Source organism: Aspergillus costaricaensis (genome assembly GCF_003184835.1).
Source record: "Aspergillus costaricaensis CBS 115574 unplaced genomic scaffold BO79scaffold_27, whole genome shotgun sequence".
NCBI classification, from domain to species: domain Eukaryota; kingdom Fungi; phylum Ascomycota; class Eurotiomycetes; order Eurotiales; family Aspergillaceae; genus Aspergillus; species Aspergillus costaricensis.
In genome coordinates this window covers 394,881-413,777 of record NW_020291827.1, presented here as the reverse complement: position 1 = coordinate 413,777, position 18,897 = coordinate 394,881, and the positions used below count along the sequence as shown (strand labels likewise).

Here is an 18,897-nt window from a genome sequence, read left to right as displayed (position 1 = left end):
CTGGATGTAAAAAACTATCTCATGCCTAGCACAGTTAATCACTACACTGAAGAGTGGAGGAAGTGGTGACGGTGTGGGTTCAATGCGCAGCATCAGGTCGACCAGTCGTCTGCCACCTTGCGACACAGTCAGGTGCTCGAGATGGTGGCTCGATGCTCATGCTGTGCGATCGTAGGATGTCTCAGCGATTGAACCGATTCCATCTAGAAAGCGATGCGTGATGCTGTCTCGACCAAAAGAACAATCGATACCAAAAAGGTCAGTCGCAGGTTCTTGTGGCGCACTTGCGAAAGCCTAAAGTGCAAAAAAATTCTCCCCGACTGGGAGTCGAACCCAGGTCTCCCGCGCTTGTTCCTATGAAGGATTGACAAGCGGAAATCATGACCGTTAGACCATCGAGGATGTTCAATTGTAACGTGGTTGGTTATTTTGGTTCGAGAATCTTACTTATAGATTAATCGGAAGATTGGCCAACCCGATTGACATCATAGCTTGTAGCGGAGCAGATCGGTTTCTTTCCAAATCGTGAACCATCCAAGACCCACTGTGGGTAAGGGGCGTCGATAACGATACAGATAACTCGACGATCTGATTCTCCACGCAGACAGCAGCACAGTACACGGCACTTTCCTGAGCTGTTCTGATGTTCTGATGTTCTTCATGCACGCTGCAATAAGGGAGATGGGCTCACAGGGTCCGCTCACACATTGCAGTCAGGAGCCTAAGTAGGGGTTGGTAGGACCCGATGCTCCGTCTCAACCCCGCCACACTTCATCACTGTCACTCATAGGACAGCATCAAGCGCCTCCATTCCGCGGCCTGTTCTGAACAGTCTCTACTCCTGGACTTTGACTGGTGTATGCTCAAAGGAATGGTCATGGCTATCTCCGTTTGGCTCTGGTCATTGACCTCGTACTGCCATACCCGTCTTAGAGTGACTTGGTGATCCTGCTCCAGTATACTATAATGAGCAAAGGATGTCATTCACCCACATCACGTTTCAGATGATCTTTCATGGCCATTCGACACCTGGAACTGCCGTTCTCATTTGCTGCTTATGAATTTCAACGTAAGCTCCCAGTGATCATTGTGCTGTTTACATCCCCTCAGCTACCACGCTGCCCCTGCTTTCCCGATCTTCCACTTGTTCCATCCCGGGTTTCTGGTTCATCAAATGACGGCCCGACACAAGACAAAGAGCAAGGGAGCTAGGGAGCATCACCACCACACCACCGCCTTGCTGCTCTTGAGTCACAGCGTAACTTATTCCCGCTCTTCTACAATGACCGGCAACCAGTCCCAACCAGGCCGGTGTATATACTCAAAACAGTATGGGGCGGAGTGCTCAACATGGCTGAAGTGTCTCCCAAATCCAAGGCAGCCAGTGATGCATCCCACCCGAAACGGTCGGCCATACGTCAAACCGCAGGTCAAAGCTCAAGCTGCCTGCTGCACGACAAGAGATATTCCACCTTGCACAGCCAATCGTCGGAGTCAATGCTAACCTGGCCATTCAGGACAGACGATATGAGCTACACATTCTAGCCGTGGGGTTCATTTCCTCCCTTCTCCTCTTCCCAGACCGGTAGTTCTAGATCGACCACAATAGGGGCATGGAACCGTTTCCCACCCCGATGCGGCCAACTGGTTGCCACGATGGCCGCATTGACAATACATGTTTCGCGTCGCCTTAGATTAGACCCGTCTTCATTCTCAGTGTGTCCTTCCTCTAAGCACAAAGGCCGGAAGGATGACGTTGATTGATCGGCTTCAGAGCCTTGGAATCCTTCAGATGGCCACTTAAAAGACGGTAACAGCAGGGCCTTTTGTGATGATCGGAACAGTTGACTGGCTGGCGCTCGAAGGTTGTTGCCGGCAAAATAATTGTTATCGATTTTGGGTGCCTTCTTGCCCGTGAGATCGACTAGGCTCTGCTTCTTACTGCCCGGGGCAGGCAGTATAACTGGATCCTTATGCTCTTGGACATCCACCGTTGGTGATGACGATGCCTGCGAAGAATACCATCGCACCCTCTCCGAGCCTCGCGACTCGTGTACATGGCCACATACTGCTAGTGATGGCCGAACTTTGCTTAATGCACCCCGCAGGGCTGTGCATCCGACTGAAATGCCTTCAACTCGGCTATCGCAGTGCGAATAAGGCGGCGTATGGGTCACGGTGATATCCGTGTCCAATGGAATGCTGTTCCAAAGCGCACCAGCATCTGAAGACTCGTATCCATACGCCCAAATTCCAGGTGACTGGGAGTATGGAGAGCCAAAGACCTTGAAGATGGTATTTGGGCCGTTAGGCCGGGTCAACCGGATTAGTGCTGACTGGTGCCTGAGATAGACTATTGACGGTGATGCTTGGGTTACCATTTCCAGACACTTCTGGGTATCTTCTAGATGTTGGCCGTGAAAGCTAGACCCGTATTCAGCGTAGAAATCCGGGTCTAGTGTGATATCATGGTTTCCTGATGATTACCGGAACTCAGTACGTATTCTTTGGCCGTCGAACTTCCCCGTCTCCTTCAGCCCTACGAGTGGCCTTCTCGGACAACAAAGACCGTACTTAGAGGCCCAATATTTGGCAGTCTGGGCGGGAGGGAGACGAACCGCAGATGATGATTTTGACTTCAAAGTCAGCTGTAGCAATCCAGCTCATTGTCTTACGCAGTTCAGCAGCGCTCCCATGGTTGGTGAGGTCACCAGCATGGACTAAAACATCTCCAGCGGGAAGCTTGAAGCCGGCCTCTGACGGCGTGTAGCCATGCGTATCAGAGACACAGACAAAACGTGTCTTTCGACGCATCTTCATGCTTTTTGCCCTGGTCCGACGCCCCCTTCGTGTTGAGCTGTCAGCACAGCCCGATGGCGTTACTATTTCAGTGAAGGCTTAGCGAAGCAGTTCTGTGTTACCTAAAGCGGAGCGGACTATAGCTGCAGTGACAAAGGCGTGGTTTCAAATGCTGCCGTCACTCTAAAGTTGTTGTCCAACATCAGCTGTCGTCCATATACGGATGTCAGCCCTAGGCACAGAATTTGCTAGAAGGTTTTAGCACGGTACCCCGAGGATTGTACCACCTGACGAAAGGACAAAGCCTGGCTAATATTCTCATTATGTGGATTAACATTAAGCAGCAGATGGAAATGCAACAAGTTGCGCCCATGTGCAATCAGGCCATGCTGAGTCAGCGGTCTGGCCAATGAACTCCGAAAGTCTTCGCCTGGCCCGTCGGAGGCATCCGGCATCAGCCACCAATGATCGGGCGCCAATCTCACCCCCGAACAAGCCGAGTGGAACCGCCTCTCACCATTACATGATGGAGGAATCACGCTTCAGCGACCTCACGATACAACCTTCCCCTGTTCCCCTCCCTTTCTCACCTCACCCTGCCCAGCCGCCGTTATCTTAGCTGCATTCTTCAGCATCAATATTATTGCTAGTTGTGGCTGAGGGTTTACCGTCAGCCCCTCTGCTTCATGATGCCTCGCTGGAAGCGCAGTAAACCGCGCCCCGAGAAGGATGCAGCAATCAGCGGCGGCAATTCCGGTGTATCCCCCGACTCCCCTACGGCTCATTCTACTGCTGTGGCCTCCCTTCGCGCTGTTAGTGGCTGCTCTCCCGATGCCATGAGAACGACAGCAGTAACCCAAGACCAGGCACCATCCGACCCGGAAGCGATTCGAAAACTAGCCAAGCAGCACGCCGAGTTCGGACCCCTGGGCGATCCGTCGCATCTCTACACCAGCGAGCATCCCGGCGGAGAGATCCCTGACCCGGTCATTGATGAGCCTCCGTACTTCGTCGTTCTGACCACCTACGTCAGCTTTCTCGTGTTAATCTTTCTCGGCCATTTCCATGATTTCGTGGACAAGTGGTTTCGCTCCCATACTTACCGGCACTTGAAGCCCCAGAATGGCTATGCGTCATTGTACAGCGACTTCGAGAGTTTCTATACGCGACGCTTGAAGCAACGGATCAATGACTGCTTTGAGAGGCCGATCGTTGGTGTTCCGGGCAGGCATGTCACGCTGTTGGACCGCACGACTGAAGACAATCTTCATTTCAGACTTACGGGCACAACGACGGATACGCTCAACCTGAGTTCGTATAATTATCTGGGTTTTGCTCAGTCAGAAGGCCCATGCACCGACTATGCCGAGGAGGTACTTCGCCGGGATGGCATTTGCATTGCATCGACTCCCGAGGGAGGAATCACGAAGCTTCATGCCGAGGTGGAAGATCAAATCGCCCGGTTTGTGGGGAAAGAAGCCGCAGTTGTGTTCTCCATGGGCTTTGTGACGAATGCTACTATCTTTCCCTCTATCATGGAAAAGGGATGTCTGATCCTGTCTGATGAACTCAACCATGCGTCCATCCGGTTTGGTGCTCGTCTGTCTGGCGCGGCTATTCAGGTCTTCGCGCACAACAACATGGCCGACCTCGAGAAGCGTCTCAGGGAGGCAATCTCTCAAGGTCAGCCTCGCACGCATAGGCCGTGGAAGAAGATTCTTGTTACCGTGGAGGGACTGTTCTCCATGGAAGGTACCATGTGCAACCTTCCTCGGATACTGGCATTGAAGAAGAAGTACAAGTTCCACCTTTTTGTTGACGAGGCACACTCCATTGGAGCTGTTGGACGTCACGGACGCGGAGTTTGCGACTACTTCAAAGTAGACCCGGCGGAAGTCGACATCCTGATGGGAACATTTACCAAGTCCTTCGGGGCGAACGGTGGCTATATCGCGGCCGACAGAGCTATCATTGACAAGATTCGCTGCACGAACGCTGGTCAAATTCTTGGAGAAGCCCCGTCGCTTCCTGTCCTGGCTCAGATCTACTCCTCGCTGCGACTCATTGCTGATGAGGATCCTCTTCACCCGGGTGAGGGACGCGAGCGGATGCAGCGCCTGGCTTTCAACTCGCGCTACCTTCGGCTTGGATTGAAGAGACTGGGCTTCATCGTCTACGGACACGATGACTCTCCTATTGTGCCATTGATGCTGTACAATCCGGCCAAGATGCCCGCCTTCTCTCGAGAAATGCTGCGTCGCAAGATCTCCGTGGTTGTCGTGACCTACCCTGCCACGCCCCTGGAGCTGTCACGGGCGCGACTCTGCATCTCAGCCGCGCACACCAAAGACGATCTGGATCGCATCCTGCAGGCGTGCGATGAAATAGGCGATGCATTGGAAATCAAATTCTCTTCAGGCATTGCAGGTGGCCTGAGGGAACCATTGTCTGCACACGATAGCTCGAAGGGACCCAGGATGATTGAGCCACCCCGTTGGCCTCTCGAAGAGGTCATTGCGAGGGGTACTTACGACGCAAATCAGCCTTTATACTAGGTGGATGTCACCGCTTAATGTGATTAGAAACAGGATATTCTAACGCCGCATGATGTTCAAGAATATACACGCCAAGAACATATAGCTAATGCCCTCTTTTTGGATTCGATTTACTTGGGCGTTACGGGTTGTTTGAATTCTTTCGCTGAACAAAAAAAAGCCGGCATTTGAAGACGCCAAAGCGTACTTGATGATATTAATATTAATGTATACAATAATGTTTTCTTTCTAGACAATATACAAACCCTCGCTGTACCCGGAGATCTTGTTCATATGGCGCTTACTCTTCTAGATAATAAGAAGAATCCTATGCTAATCAGAGGTCATTTTCTGATTTGAGTTACAACAGGGGTTTCATTTGCTGTTCTTGGGCATGAATGCGACCGTGGAAAAATCATATTGTTGGGTTTGAGTACTAGTAATAAGGAGTGCCTGGACTGTCTGGGGGAAGACTGGGTCTCTATCTAGTGTCGCGATACAGTATTTGCGGGGTGGACTTAGCATTGGTGTCGATGGAACATGACGGCACGCATAGTCACAATGAAGTCTACCATCCAAGGGGTGAAAAAGTCACACCCACTCCCAAAATAAGTAGATATAAGACTGAGCCAACCTATCAGACCTCCATGGCCAAACCCAAAACCACATGGACATTAGGACTCGCATAATAACAACCATAATAGATAAGGAAAATCAAAGGGCCCTTTGACGATCCGGAACGGTTCACGTGACCTACAAGCCACGGGCGTTAGGGCTGTGGCCCTCGAACGGGGCTCTTCCCGCACAAAGAGGAAGTAGCGCCGCTCGCTTAGCGACGACCAGCGAACTCATCCGACATCGTTGTGTGCGTTGAACCTAGCCCACCAACGACAACAACCGCCGACAACATACATCCCAAGGGAGTATCCTAGAGCAGCGCTCTTCCTTTCGCTGGATATATCCTTTTTGAACCGGTGACAGAGAGCAGGATGTCCGCCATCGAGCCAGTCGTGCGTACCGCCCCATCCCGAAACCTATCATCCACATATACATACAATCTCCTTGAAATTGAATATACACACACAAAGACATGTCAAGAGGAAGAGGGCGTCACAGGGCTCTGGAGTTGGGGAATTCACACATATACACAAAAGTACAATTTGTCGCTGACTTGAGTTCTTGGGTTTTTCGCAGGTCGTCATTGACGGCAAGGGACACCTCTTGGGTCGCCTGGCCAGCACTGTTGCTAAGCAGCTGCTCAACGGTCAGAAGATCGTCGTCGTGAGATGTGAAGCCCTCAACATCTCCGGCGAGTTCTTCCGCGCGAAGCGTATGTTCTATCCGACCCGGTTTCTTTCGATTTCATTTTGCAATATGGATTTTTCTTTGGGATGATTGGGAAGAAGAATGGGGAATTGTGCGACAATTCGCGGCATATTGAGGAGGACATCGACAATTGCATGGAAGATTAGTGGAGGAACAAGCAACATGTTTGTGCTGGTGGACAAACGGGCTGACCTGGATTTCGCGATATAGTCAAGTACCACGCCTACCTTCGCAAGATGACTCGTTTCAACCCCACCCGCGGAGGTGAGACTACCCGATGATTTTCCCCAATTTACTATGGGGGAAAGACGATGCTTGATTGTTTTTGGGGACTCAGTGCTGAATCGCTACAGGTCCCTTCCACTTCCGTGCCCCCTCCCGCATCTTCTACAAGGCTGTCCGCGGCATGATCCCCCACAAGACCGCCCGTGGTGCCGCCGCTATGGAGCGCCTGAAGGTTTTCGAGGGTGTTCCTCCCCCCTACGACAAGAAGAAGCGCGTTGTCGTTCCCCAGGCTCTGCGTGTTCTCCGCCTGCGCCCCGGCCGCAAGTACTGCACCGTTGGTCGTCTCAGCCACGAGGTTGGCTGGAAGTACCAGGACGTTGTTGCCAGGTACGTTTATACTGCATTGGAGAGGATGATATGGGGAGATATTGGAATTATTGGGTGCAGAAAGCTAACGGATTCGTTTTTTCTACTTTTACAGACTTGAGGAGCGCAGAAAGGTTAAGAGCAGTGCATACTACGAGCGCAAGAAGGCCGCTCGCCGCCAACTCGTCCACGCCCAGAAGTCGGCGGGTGTTAACGAGCAGACCAAGAGCCAGCTCGCTTCCCTCGGATACTAGATACCTAGTTGCGCGGCTGGTTGCTTGTGTTTGTGATGGGATGGGATGGGATCGCGAAACGGTTCTCTGCGAAGATGGACAGCAAACCGATCGACCTTTTTCTCACTGTCCCTACCTTTTCATGAAATACCACAATTCTTATGTTGTGACGCACATGGAGGCTGGAGAGATCGATTCTTTCTACATAAAAAATACAGGAGTCACTTGGGATGAAAGGTTGTTCAAAATAGCTGACCCGTTATTTCGCGCCGTGGCGGTTTAATCCAAGAATTTCTTTTCAAGAGTTCAAATGACTTTGCTGTGACGAATCCGATGCACCATTTACCACCGCTACTACTACTTACTACTGGCCCCTTGCAATTATGTGTATTTCTAGCCCGCCCCCCGGACGGAGAGAGAGCGAGAGTACTGCCTATCTTGTACTTGAATTGCGATATGCGACTACCCAGGATGCCGGACGAGGCTCCATGTTCCATCACCTACCATGCCGTGCCCACGCGATGCTGCCCCTATTTTGTTCCTGTGTAGAATGATGCCCTGAGCGCCACCGACTGCCAGTCCAGATGATGCGTAGGACGTCACTAGGAGCCGTATCAGTGACCCAGTAAACCCCCAATTTGCCCATTGGAGTCCGATATCCACACCTACGATAACCGATACAGATAGTAGATAGTAGAACACCGCCTGGGCAGCGGATAGAATCACTGGGATCCACCTCTCTTTCAGAATAGTGGTCCCGACTCTGTTAATATCGCCTGGCGTATTGAGTGACCATCTGTCTGATTCCTTGTCACCTCATATCCAACTATATTAACTAATCCTCATCAGCCATTCCGCACTAACATAGTTGCAGACTCTCAAACACCGGTCTCGTCCAATTGATCATTAGCGACCATTAGCGCTGCTTGTGATATGACAGGCTGGTCATTGCCTGACTTGAAGAAATTTCTTCAGTCGGTCTGTGCTAAGCATAATCCCTGTATGTGTTCTGCACACTACGTAGCTTCGTTTGTCTTCAGTATACCTCTGTTGTAAAGAGGGTTTCAAAGCACGGGCATGTGAAGAGTGTGACCAACTGACCATAGATTGAATTCGGTCCGGAGATTGTTCAAACTAAGTGGGTACAGACAGGCACTACTACAGACAGCAACTGTGGGTGGAAACGGATCCGGATCCGGTGAGTTTAGTTCTACAGTTTATTAATGTATCTGTCTGTCTGTCAATGGGTCTAGTGAGGTAATGATGGTATGATTGTGGTATTGAGTAAATAAAGCAATTGATTTTTGCCTGTGAACAATAGTAAAAATGATACTTCTGTAAGATATTCAAACTCTTCATCATACAAGAAGTATTGCTGAACAGACCTTCATTAGTTAGGTATAGATGGTCCTCCCGGCACTAGACTAGTTCCAGCCCCAGCCCAGCCCAAGAATTGGTCCCCGTCCGCTTTTCCCTTCTCCGTCTCCGCTTACCGACGGTGATTGATGATCTGCTTCCCCCGCATCTTGTTCCTCTCTTTTTGCCTTGGCTACTATTCCTACTACTGTCTATTGTAGTACTACTTACTTACCCAGTAGTAATTAGTCTTATTACCCTCGGTCCGGAGGTATCCCTCACTAAAAATCAAATGTCCCCTCCCTTTTCTTCTTCCTCCTCCTCCTTCTCTTCTCATCACATCCCTCTTCTCGTCACACACACACACACACACACACACTTGATATACTTCTCTTTCTTCCTCTCTATTGGCCAGTAATTCCACAAATCTCCAAACATTACTTAGTAGTAGGACTGGCCCTCCCCCCTTGAATCAATTCAACCATGTCTTCCGCCAAAGATAGATTATCCGGCCTCTTAGGCCATCTTATTCCTTCTTCTTCTTCTTCCGCACCATCTACATCCGATACCCAAGGCCCTTCTACAGACCAGGTACAGAATAACAATAACAACAAAGTCAACTTCCACACACTTTCGCCCGCGTATTTCTTGCAGAGGTCGGCGGCGATTGAACCGGACGTGAGTTCATCTACATTGTTTTCCAAACTGAATAGGCGCAATTGATGAACGTTAGCGAAATTGTGGCTAAATGATGTCTTCTTTTGGTGGTTGTAGGCAGAAGCTATTTACCACATCACATCCGATGGTCAGGAACTACGACGAAACTACCTCGAATTTGCGGACCGGGCAAGAGGATTAGCGTATTTCTTGAAGAAGCGCGGGTTCAAGAGAGTCGGCATTCTGTGTCCCAATACCCCGGCTTTCTTGGAGTCTATTTTTGGGATTGGGGCCGCGGGGGCGGTGAATATTGGTGAGTTTATTTTTTTCTATACATTCTGTGTTTTGCTTTTGTTTATTGGGATGTGGGGTTTCATGCTGACGGGTTTACGCTCTGCTAGCTGTGAACTACCGACTCAAAGAAGATGATATCGCTTATATATTTACGCACTCGGAAGCGGAGGTGATCATTGTGGATAAGGAATTCCTGCCCTTGCTGCGCGTATATAGGGAGGCGAAGCCGGAGACGCCCATTATTGTTGATACGGATACCGATGCCGCGGAGGGTCAATTGTCGGGTCCCTTTGACGAGGCGGTTTTGGAAGGTCTCAAGTACGATATAGCTACTGGAAATAAGGGCTGGGAGGGGCTGCAGGCTCAGGCTGGTTCGGAAGATGATGTTGTTGCTTTGGCATACACGAGTGGGACGACGTCGCGGCCGAAGGGTGTCGAATATACAAATCGGGGTGCCTATTTGGCAGCTTTGGGGAATGTGGTTGAGTCTGGGTTGAATGTGTTCAATGGTCGTTGTCGGTATTTGTGGATCTTGCCGATGTTTCATGCTGTTGGTGGGTGCTGTCGAGCTCAATTACATGTCGTGGATGGTTACTGACTTGGTTTGTTAGGTTGGACGTTTCCGTGGGCTGTTACTGCTGCGCGCGGTACGCACTATTGCCTGCGCAAGGTGGACTATGGGCAGATTTGGAAGTTGTTCAAGAATGAGGGTATTACCCATTTTAATGCGGCTCCTACTGTGAACACGCTGCTTTGCAATCACCCGGATGCTGAGCCACTGTCCACGCCGGTTATCGTCCAGGTAGCGGGTAGTCCGCCTACGCCTCATCTGTTCGAGCAGATGACCAGTCTGAATCTGCGTCCCGTGCACGTCTACGGTATGACGGAGACGTATGGTCCTACTACCAGGTGCTATATGCTACCCGCATGGGATCAATTACCCCGAGACGAGAAGTTCCGGAGGATGGCCAGGCAAGGGCATGGTTTCCTGACCAGTCTGCCAACGCGGGTCATCAAGACGGATGTGCCTGAGGGCACTATTATCGACGTCAAGCAAGACGGCAAGGAGATAGGCGAGATTGCGTTTGTCGGGAACATCTGTGCTCAAGGTTATTACAAAGATGCCGAGGCGACGCGGAAGCTCTTTGCTGGTGGCGTTCTTCATTCGGGCGATCTGGCTGTCTGGCATCCCGATGGAGCGATCCAGATCTTGGACCGAGCCAAAGACATTATCATCAGCGGTATGAGGACACCCTGACTATTGTGGTAGCCTTCGTAGGAGTCTGGGCGGTGCATGCTAACGTCGTACAGGAGGCGAAAACATCTCGTCTGTCGCACTGGAATCCATGCTGGTGACTCACCCGGACATTCTGGAGGTGGGCGTGGTGGCGGTGCCTGACACACATTGGGGAGAGCGACCCAAGGCGTTTGTAACCACGAAGCAAGGTCGGCGCCTGGAGGGGAAAGAGGTGATTGACTGGGCCCGGAACCAAAGTCAAATCAGCAAGTTCATGCTTCCGCGGGAGGTGGAGGTGGTGGCGGAACTGCCCAAGACGAGTACGGGGAAAATCAGAAAGAATGTTCTTCGGGACTGGGCGAAAGGGGTACCGCGATGAACCTAAGCTGAGGGTTGGGTTGGGGTGTGCCCAGGAGAGGGGAAGGAGGGATGGTGTGATGGTGTGATATAGAATAGAAACTGCGTGGTGGTTATTTATAGGGCTATATGTAAGTGAGGTTGTTATAGACTGGGAGGGGGACTAGCTATCACGGTCCGTGTACTTTCCGTTGTTCTTGAATAGCATAGACATGTTGGATATTTTGATCCGGACTTTTTTACTGATTCTTCTGAGACTGAAGTTGGGACTTTATGAGCCGTGAAGAAAGTACAGGTATTTTTAGACGCGAGATGAAGATGGATCGGAGCGCACAGACATCCCCGGGGTCTCGGTGATGCCCTGAAGAGGAGAGTTGGACAACAGTGGCATTGTTTGGGCGACGGACAACAATGAAACGGGATATGCAAGTGATGCTCGATGGATGGGTCAAGCTACCCAAATGGATACTTAACACATATCGTCACATAGTGAAGCAAACAAATGTGTCGATAGTACTTTTGTAGCAGTTGTGCTGTCTTTGGGCGCATCAGAGAGGGCAGGCAGGCAGGCAGGCATACTATGCTCCCTTTGCCAGCATCCAGGCCTCGAATCAAATAACCCCAACCCATTGTCTGTGCACAGGGCAGGGCGTCTAAGGGAATGCCTTAATTCTCCCTCAGTTAATTGATCATCTTCACGCCACTAGGGAATGTCAAGATTGGGCAGTGCTGGTTGCTGCTGGGGCTTACCTCACCAGGCACAGTGACGGTGGGCTGCCGACCGGGGCTAAGATTCCCCCTCTCTCTTCTTCTTCTCTCACTCTCTTCTCTTTCCCTTTCACATATCGTCACACCCGCCCATGCGATAGTTACCCGCCGCCCTGCTTTGCCTGCATCCCTCCCTCTCCCTCTCCCTCTCTCCCCTCTTCCTCTGGTAGAACACTCAACTACCTTACAAACCCTCTCCCTTTTTCCTCAATATTTTACCTTTCCTAGCGATACTCTCTACTAAATCTCCAGCTTGCCTCTTCACGACTGGCGCCTTCTCTTGCTCCCCTCGCATGCCCTTCCGACGCTGGGCCTCCTCCACACCCCTCCTCTCTCCCTTCCTTGCCTTCCGCTCGCCTCCTCTCCCAGCTGCAACTGCTGCAGGCACGCCCGACGCGCGTTCTCTTTTATAAGCGCCCTTGATCCGCTGTCCGCTCAAGTGGAACTCGATTCTCCTCCGCTGACTTGGGTCTTATTGGACATCGACCCTTTCCCTCTATCCCTCACGACCCGGCTTCGATCTCAGGAACCAACCGCTCTTACACCTGCAGACCACACCCTCCCCCCCCGGTTGGATCCACTCGCATCGGACCCAACGCGCATCTCACTCGCTCTCTCTCTGTGTGTGTGACGACAGTCGATGAGACACATTCCATGCCGATCAGCCTTCCATATCCACGGTGAGCGAAACCAGGACGCAACTGAGCACGACCAGGGCTCCGTTCCCGCACACTTGATACCCATCCCGACGGCGGTCCCGATGCCCCGCCAAAGGCAACCCGCTCGGTTCTCGAGCGAAGCTCCCTCCGAATCCTCGACTTCGTCGACGTCTCCGGATCGCACTGCGGACGAGGATACCGACTTCTTCACAGCCCAGGCGAATGACTCGCAATCGTCGGTCGGCGTCGCGACCCGTGACGCCCATCCCCATCATGACGCCGACTTGTACCTGCCGCCGATCGGGCGTTTACCCCCGGAGATTCTCATCGCCATCTTCGCGAAACTGTCTTCGCCCTCCGACATGTTGAGCTGCATGCGCGTATGCAGGGGATGGGCAGCGAACTGCGTGGGCATTCTCTGGCACCGGCCCTCATGCAACAACTGGGACAACATGAAAAGCATCACGGCCTCGGTGGGAAAATCGGACAGCTTCTTTCCCTACTCGCAGCTGATCCGGAGACTCAACCTCTCCGCGCTGACGGACGATGTCAGTGATGGTACTGTGGTGCCCTTTGCCCAGTGCAACCGCATCGAACGTCTCACGTTGACCAACTGCTCGAAACTCACGGACAAGGGTGTGTCGGACTTGGTGGAGGGCAATCGGCATCTGCAGGCTCTGGATGTCTCTGATCTGAAACATCTTACAGATCATACTTTGTATACGATAGCTCGGAATTGTGCGCGGCTGCAGGGCCTCAACATTACGGGATGTGTCAATGTAACGGACGACTCGTTGATCACAGTGTCTCGGAATTGTCGACAAATCAAAAGGGTAAGCTTTTTTTGCTGGTATATCTGTACCATGTTTTGGGGGGCTCAACTGACCTAGCGCAGTTAAAATTAAACGGAGTAACACAGGTTACTGACAAGGCTATCTTGTCGTTCGCCCAAAGTTGCCCGGCCATCCTGGAGATTGACTTGCACGACTGTAAGCTCGTCACCAACCCGTCGGTGACATCGCTCATGACGACGCTCCAAAACCTGCGCGAGCTACGACTAGCCCATTGTACAGAAATTGACGACACGGCCTTTCTGGAGCTCCCCCGGCATCTGTCGATGGACAGTCTCCGCATTCTTGACCTGACGTCATGCGAGAGCGTCCGGGACGATGCCGTAGAGCGCATTGTGGCTGCAGCCCCGCGGCTCCGGAATCTGGTGCTGGCCAAGTGTCGATTCATCACTGATCGTGCGGTCTGGGCCATTTGCCGGCTCGGCAAGAATCTACACTACGTCCATCTAGGCCACTGCTCCAACATCACTGATGCCGCGGTGATTCAGCTGGTCAAATCCTGCAACCGCATCCGGTATATCGATCTGGCCTGCTGCATTCGTTTGACGGACACGAGCGTGCAGCAGCTGGCCACATTGCCCAAGCTGCGGCGAATTGGCTTGGTCAAGTGCCAGAACATTACGGACAATAGCATTCACGCCTTGGCAGGATCCAAGGCGGCCCACCACTCGGGGGGCGTCAGTAGCTTGGAGCGGGTGCATCTGAGTTACTGCGTTCGCTTAACGATTGATGTATGTTTCTGAGGGAGCTTCTACTTGGAATTTGATAGCATACTGACTAGCGCACAGGGAATTCATGCTTTACTCAATAGTTGTCCGCGATTGACACACCTGAGTCTGACGGGCGTTCAGGCCTTCCTGCGAGAAGAGCTGACGGTTTTCTGCCGCGAGGCACCTTCGGAGTTCACGCATCAACAACGAGAGGTGTTCTGCGTGTTCAGCGGCGAGGGCGTCAACCGCCTGCGCGACTTCCTGAACCGCATCATTCCGCCTCCTCCGCCGACGCGAGACATGACCGAGGCCACGATGTATGATGATGATGAAGAGCTAGAGGACGAGGAAAACCAAGTGACAGGCTTGATGCATGCGACCGCCGCGACGGCCATTCACGACGACGACTACATTGACATTGGACATACCCATGGTTGATACCCCCGCCTTCTTACAGCGAGTCTATTCACATCGGAGCCTATCATTTTGCACTTGCTTGCTTTTATTTTTTTTTTTCGCCGCCTGTGTTGTACTTATCCGCGTTTTGCTCTGAGGGAGGGGTTGATTTTCCCTCCTGACTGTTGCAATGGCTATTCGGAAATTTGCATCGGATCCGCGGCTCACGGGGAGCTGCCTTCTAGGACAGAGGGAGGCTGTGGTTTATTTCTCTTTTATTTCTCTTTCTCATTCGGTTGGGACGAACATCTCTGTGGATTTTTCTTTTTACCGGAATGATATGTACCAGGCGATGGCATGGTGCTGTAGAGAAGCAATCCACGGTGTGCGTGAGTATATGGGGGGAAAGAGAAAGGGAGCGAGAGACTAGATAGAGTATCTATTGTTATCTGCAAAGGATGGCAGAGCGACCATGTGCATGGACGGAGTTTTAGCTAGCAGCATTTGAATCCCAGCATCGGCTTATTTTTATGGTGACTTTTTATCTCCGAGTGTATACAGTGACCGGAAGTACTTAATTAACAGTTAGTGGTACAACGTCACTTTCCCCACCGCCTTCCCGCCCACTTGATCATCAATCAATCGGCGTCTCCTCACTTCCTCCGCATCGCTGCTCCAACACCAACCCAGCACTCCTGCAGAGCTGCAATCCTCCGATGGCTCCTCTCAGGCTATCGCGAGCCAATCCACTGGCCTTCACTCCCTGGCCTGTCACCCTAATCACCACCGTCGTCTATGTCGCCTTCCTCATCCCACTGCTTATCGTGCATCATGTCGTCCCCTCGCCTCCAACCGCCAACCCCGACGGTCTCGACCTCGCCCAAGCCTGGGCCGATCTCCAAGTCCTAACCGACGGCTTCCACCCGTACAACTCCCGTCGCAACGACGAAGTTCACACCTGGCTCCTGCAACGCATTCATGAGATTCTTGACGCATCACCTTCGGCCGACCAGTACCTCTCCGTCGATGAGGAGAAGCCGAAGCCCGCCGTCTTCGTCTTCGACGATACACAGTCTAACCTCTCCTTCGTCGGCAACTCCCTGTCCAGCTCCAACACCGCCGTTTACTTCGAGGGCACCAACATCCTCGTCTACATCCGCGGAACGGACGATGATCCTGAGAACTGGTGGGAGGAACCCAATGGTGTGCCCTCCGGCAAGGGCGGCGTGCTGGTCAACGCCCACTACGATAGCGTTTCAACGGGATACGGCGCCACCGACGATGGTGTCGGTGTCGTGACTTGCTTGCAGCTGATTCAGTACTTTATGACGCCGAGCCATGCGCCGCGGAGGGGCTTGGTCGTGCTGCTGAATAACGGCGAGGAGGATTATCTGAATGGCGCGCGCGTGTACGGACAGCATCCGATCGCCAAGTTTCCCCATACGTTCCTCAATCTCGAGGGTGCGGGGGCTGGTGGTCGTGCTATCCTCTTCCGCAGCTCGGATACCGAGGTCACTCGTCCGTATATGAGTTCGAAGTATCCGTTTGGGTCGGTGTTGGCGGCGGATGGGTTTGCGACGGGTCTCATTGCTAGTCAGACGGATTATGTGGTGTTTGAGGGGGATTTGGGCCTGCGGGGACTGGATGTTGCGTTTATGGAGCCGAGGGCTAGGTATCATACGGAGCAGGATGATTCGAGACATACGAGTAAGAGCTCGCTCTGGCATATGTTGTCTGCGGCGGTTGCGACTACGGAGGGGTTGGTCTCGGATAAGAGTGCGCAGTTTGATGGCGCGCCCAGGGATGATGCGAAGGTTGCCAGCGGGTCAGGGTCCAAGGCTGTGTGGTTTGATCTGTTTGGGACGACTTTTGTTTTGTTTGAGCTGCATACGCTGTTTGCGCTGTCGGTGACGCTGCTCGTAGTTGCGCCGCTGGCTCTGCTGGTGACGGGCATTGCGCTGACCCGCGCGGACAAGATGTATTTGTTTAGAACGACTGCAAAGACGGATGATGGTCTGGACTCGACTTCTCTACGGGGTCTACGTGGTTTCTTCCGGTTTCCGTTCCTCTTTGCGATCCCTACGGCTGTCACTGTTGCTCTGGCGTACCTGGTGACCAAGGTTAACCCGCTGATTATCCACAGCAGCGAGTATGCCGTCTGGAGTATGATGCTGTCTGCCTGGATCTTCTTGGCTTGGTTTGTCTCGCGGGTGGCTAACTCTGTTCGTCCCTCTGCGCTGCACCGCATCTACACCCTGACCTGGATGTTCGTGCTGGCCTGGGTACTCCTCGTCATCTCCACGGTCTACCAGAACCAACGCGGCCTGGCCGGCGGCTACTCCGTCTTCTTCTTCTTCTGCGGCACATTCCTCGCCACTTGGATCTCCTATCTAGAGCTCTTCTCCCTGCCGCGCAAGTCCGAGTTCGCGAACCAAAACCGGCCGATGTCCCGCCGGGCCAGCAGCTACGGCGGCAGTCGACTAGGCACAGCGTCGGGCGAAGACCACGAAGAAGACGACCACGACGCCGAAGAAGAAGAAGAGGAAGAACATGAGCCCACCGAATCGACCTCCCTACTCGGAGGCGGCCAGCGCACCACGTTCGCCAACTACGTCCGCGTTTCCGGCGACCACCGCGGCTCCGACACCGACGAGCACCACCACTACCCAGGCGTCTACGAGAACGAGCAACGCTGGAGCGGCTCGCTCCCAGCCTGGATCTGGACCCTACAATTCCTCCTCATCGCCCCGCTAGTCCTCATCATGGTCGGACCCCTCGCCCTCCTCCTCACCAGCGCCCTCCACCAAACCGGCCAAGACGGCAGCTCCTCCCTATTCATCTACGTCGCCATCGCAGCCCTAACCACATACCTCCTCACGCCCCTCCTCCCCTTCATCCACCGCCACACCTACCACCTCCCCGTCTTCCTCCTCCTCGTCTTCCTCGGCACTTTAATCTACAACCTCGTCGCCTTCCCCTTCTCCCCAACCAACCGCCTCAAACTCTTCTTCATCCAAGACATCGACCTCACCACCGGCTCCACCACCGCCTCCCTCGCCGGCGTCCAACCCTACGTCCACGCCGCCGCATCCACCCTCCCCAGCACCACTAACCAGAACATCAATTGCACCGAACACACCACCCGCGGCACCAAATGCGCCTGGCCGGGTCTCTCCCCGCGCGTTGTCCCAGACACACCATACACCGACTGGCTCGACTTTACCATCTCCCAGCAACACAACACCACCACCACCACCGAAACCAAAGACAACGACGAAGATGAAGATACCCACCCAAAGCAAGCCCGCATCACCTTATCAGGCCGCAACACCCGCGCCTGCAAACTCCTCTTCGACTCGCCCATCTCCTCTTTCTCCGTCCTCGGCTCCGCCACGGATCCCCGCTTCCCGACGACTTCTCCACACGGCACGAAGGAGATCCGTCTATGGAGTAGAGAGTGGGAGAATGAGTGGGTCGTGGATGTTGCGTGGTCGGGAAACACTACCCATACTGATGATGATAATGATGATGGAGAAGGGAAGTTAACCGGCAAAGCAGTCTGTCTCTGGAGTGACAACAACTCAAAGGGTGTTATCCCCGCGTTGGATGAAGTCAGACAGTTTGCGCCCAATTGGGTGGCGGTTAGTAAGGCTGCGGATGGGTTGGTGGAGGGGTGGAAGGGGTTTAGTATTTGATCTATCCCATTTTCTTAGTTTGGAAGTTAGGTGGTGGTAGTGGTGGATACCTCTAGCTTTATCTGCGCGCGTGTGTGTGTGTGCTAGTATTTGTTGTGTTGTGTTGTGTTTGTTTATTTGTTGATTGTTATTGTTGTTGTTATTGTCTGCCTAGCTGGCTAGCTTACTTACTTTGCTTGTTTGTTCTATTGTTCTATTGAGTGCTTGATTGTGGGTATCATGAGGCGATGAATTCCATGCGTTGCAATCAATGAGATAAGAGTATATCTATCTCATTCACCTGTTCCACATACAACTTACGATGTATCGGCGTTTACGTTACTACCACATCTCATCACTGCATGTTCGAAAACCCAGTATGGCATTGTAGCAATACAGGTATAATACATTAACTGGGAGCGAGAATCGGTGTGTAGAAAAACAGTAGAAAGAAC

The 18,897-nt window shown here is 52.5% G+C and overlaps 5 protein-coding genes and 1 non-coding gene across 6 annotated transcripts; 4 read left to right on the top strand and 2 right to left on the bottom strand.

Annotated features, from left to right (window-relative positions):
* Positions 1 to 312: 312 nt before the first annotated feature.
* On the bottom strand, positions 313 to 402 carry BO79DRAFT_t182. Its single transcript has one exon. It is a non-coding gene; the product is annotated as a tRNA-Asp (tRNA).
* An 848-nt stretch (positions 403 to 1,250) lies between these two features.
* On the bottom strand, positions 1,251 to 2,740 carry BO79DRAFT_210514 (uncharacterized protein). The gene has a single exon (XM_025682822.1). The coding sequence runs from the start codon at positions 2,379 to 2,381 to the stop codon at positions 1,542 to 1,544; it is 840 nt and encodes a 279-aa protein (XP_025537004.1). The 5' UTR covers positions 2,382 to 2,740; the 3' UTR covers positions 1,251 to 1,541.
* A 636-nt stretch (positions 2,741 to 3,376) lies between these two features.
* On the top strand, positions 3,377 to 5,645 carry BO79DRAFT_210513 (putative serine palmitoyltransferase 1). Its single transcript, XM_025682821.1, has one exon. It carries the CDS (start codon positions 3,486 to 3,488, stop codon positions 5,352 to 5,354), a length of 1,869 nt encoding a protein of 622 aa, XP_025537003.1. The 5' UTR covers positions 3,377 to 3,485; the 3' UTR covers positions 5,355 to 5,645.
* Positions 5,646 to 6,183: 538 nt separating this feature from the next.
* BO79DRAFT_210511 (60S ribosomal protein uL13) lies at positions 6,184 to 7,983 on the top strand. The gene is made up of 5 exons (XM_025682820.1): positions 6,184 to 6,343; positions 6,528 to 6,663; positions 6,870 to 6,923; positions 7,013 to 7,271; positions 7,366 to 7,983. The coding sequence occupies exons 1-5, from the start codon at positions 6,323 to 6,325 to the stop codon at positions 7,502 to 7,504; spliced, it is 609 nt and encodes a 202-aa protein (XP_025537002.1). The 5' UTR covers positions 6,184 to 6,322; the 3' UTR covers positions 7,505 to 7,983.
* Positions 7,984 to 9,188: 1,205 nt separating this feature from the next.
* BO79DRAFT_199852 (putative AMP-binding domain protein) lies at positions 9,189 to 11,596 on the top strand. Its single transcript, XM_025681448.1, has 5 exons — positions 9,189 to 9,517; positions 9,614 to 9,809; positions 9,898 to 10,344; positions 10,402 to 11,031; positions 11,102 to 11,596. The coding sequence occupies exons 1-5, from the start codon at positions 9,323 to 9,325 to the stop codon at positions 11,404 to 11,406; spliced, it is 1,773 nt and encodes a 590-aa protein (XP_025537001.1). The 5' UTR covers positions 9,189 to 9,322; the 3' UTR covers positions 11,407 to 11,596.
* A 1,316-nt stretch (positions 11,597 to 12,912) lies between these two features.
* Positions 12,913 to 18,463, top strand: BO79DRAFT_230891 (uncharacterized protein; the record flags this gene model as incomplete). The annotated part of the gene is made up of 6 exons (XM_025684124.1): positions 12,913 to 13,644; positions 13,707 to 14,393; positions 14,451 to 14,805; positions 15,226 to 15,255; positions 15,358 to 15,415; positions 15,472 to 18,463. The coding sequence occupies 6 exons, from the start codon at positions 12,913 to 12,915 to the stop codon at positions 18,461 to 18,463; spliced, it is 4,854 nt and encodes a 1,617-aa protein (XP_025537000.1).
* Positions 18,464 to 18,897: the final 434 nt, after the last annotated feature.

Bases quoted from the DNA above. Each gene is read 5' to 3' on its own strand.
- BO79DRAFT_199852 (XM_025681448.1), top strand. From the start codon at position 9,323: ATGTCTTCCGCCAAAGATAGATTATCCGGCCTCTTAGGCCATCTTATT. The intron at 9,518-9,613 runs GTGAGTTCATCT...TGGTGGTTGTAG, and splicing joins CGGCGGCGATTGAACCGGAC to GCAGAAGCTATTTACCACAT. The intron at 9,810-9,897 runs GTGAGTTTATTT...ACGCTCTGCTAG, and splicing joins CGCGGGGGCGGTGAATATTG to CTGTGAACTACCGACTCAAA.
- BO79DRAFT_210513 (XM_025682821.1), top strand. From the start codon at position 3,486: ATGATGCCTCGCTGGAAGCGCAGTAAACCGCGCCCCGAGAAGGATGCA.
- BO79DRAFT_210511 (XM_025682820.1), top strand. From the start codon at position 6,323: ATGTCCGCCATCGAGCCAGTC. The intron at 6,664-6,869 runs GTATGTTCTATC...TTCGCGATATAG, and splicing joins CGAGTTCTTCCGCGCGAAGC to TCAAGTACCACGCCTACCTT. The intron at 6,924-7,012 runs GTGAGACTACCC...GAATCGCTACAG, and splicing joins TTTCAACCCCACCCGCGGAG to GTCCCTTCCACTTCCGTGCC.
- BO79DRAFT_210514 (XM_025682822.1), bottom strand. From the start codon at position 2,381: ATGGTAACCCAAGCATCACCGTCAATAGTCTATCTCAGGCACCAGTCA.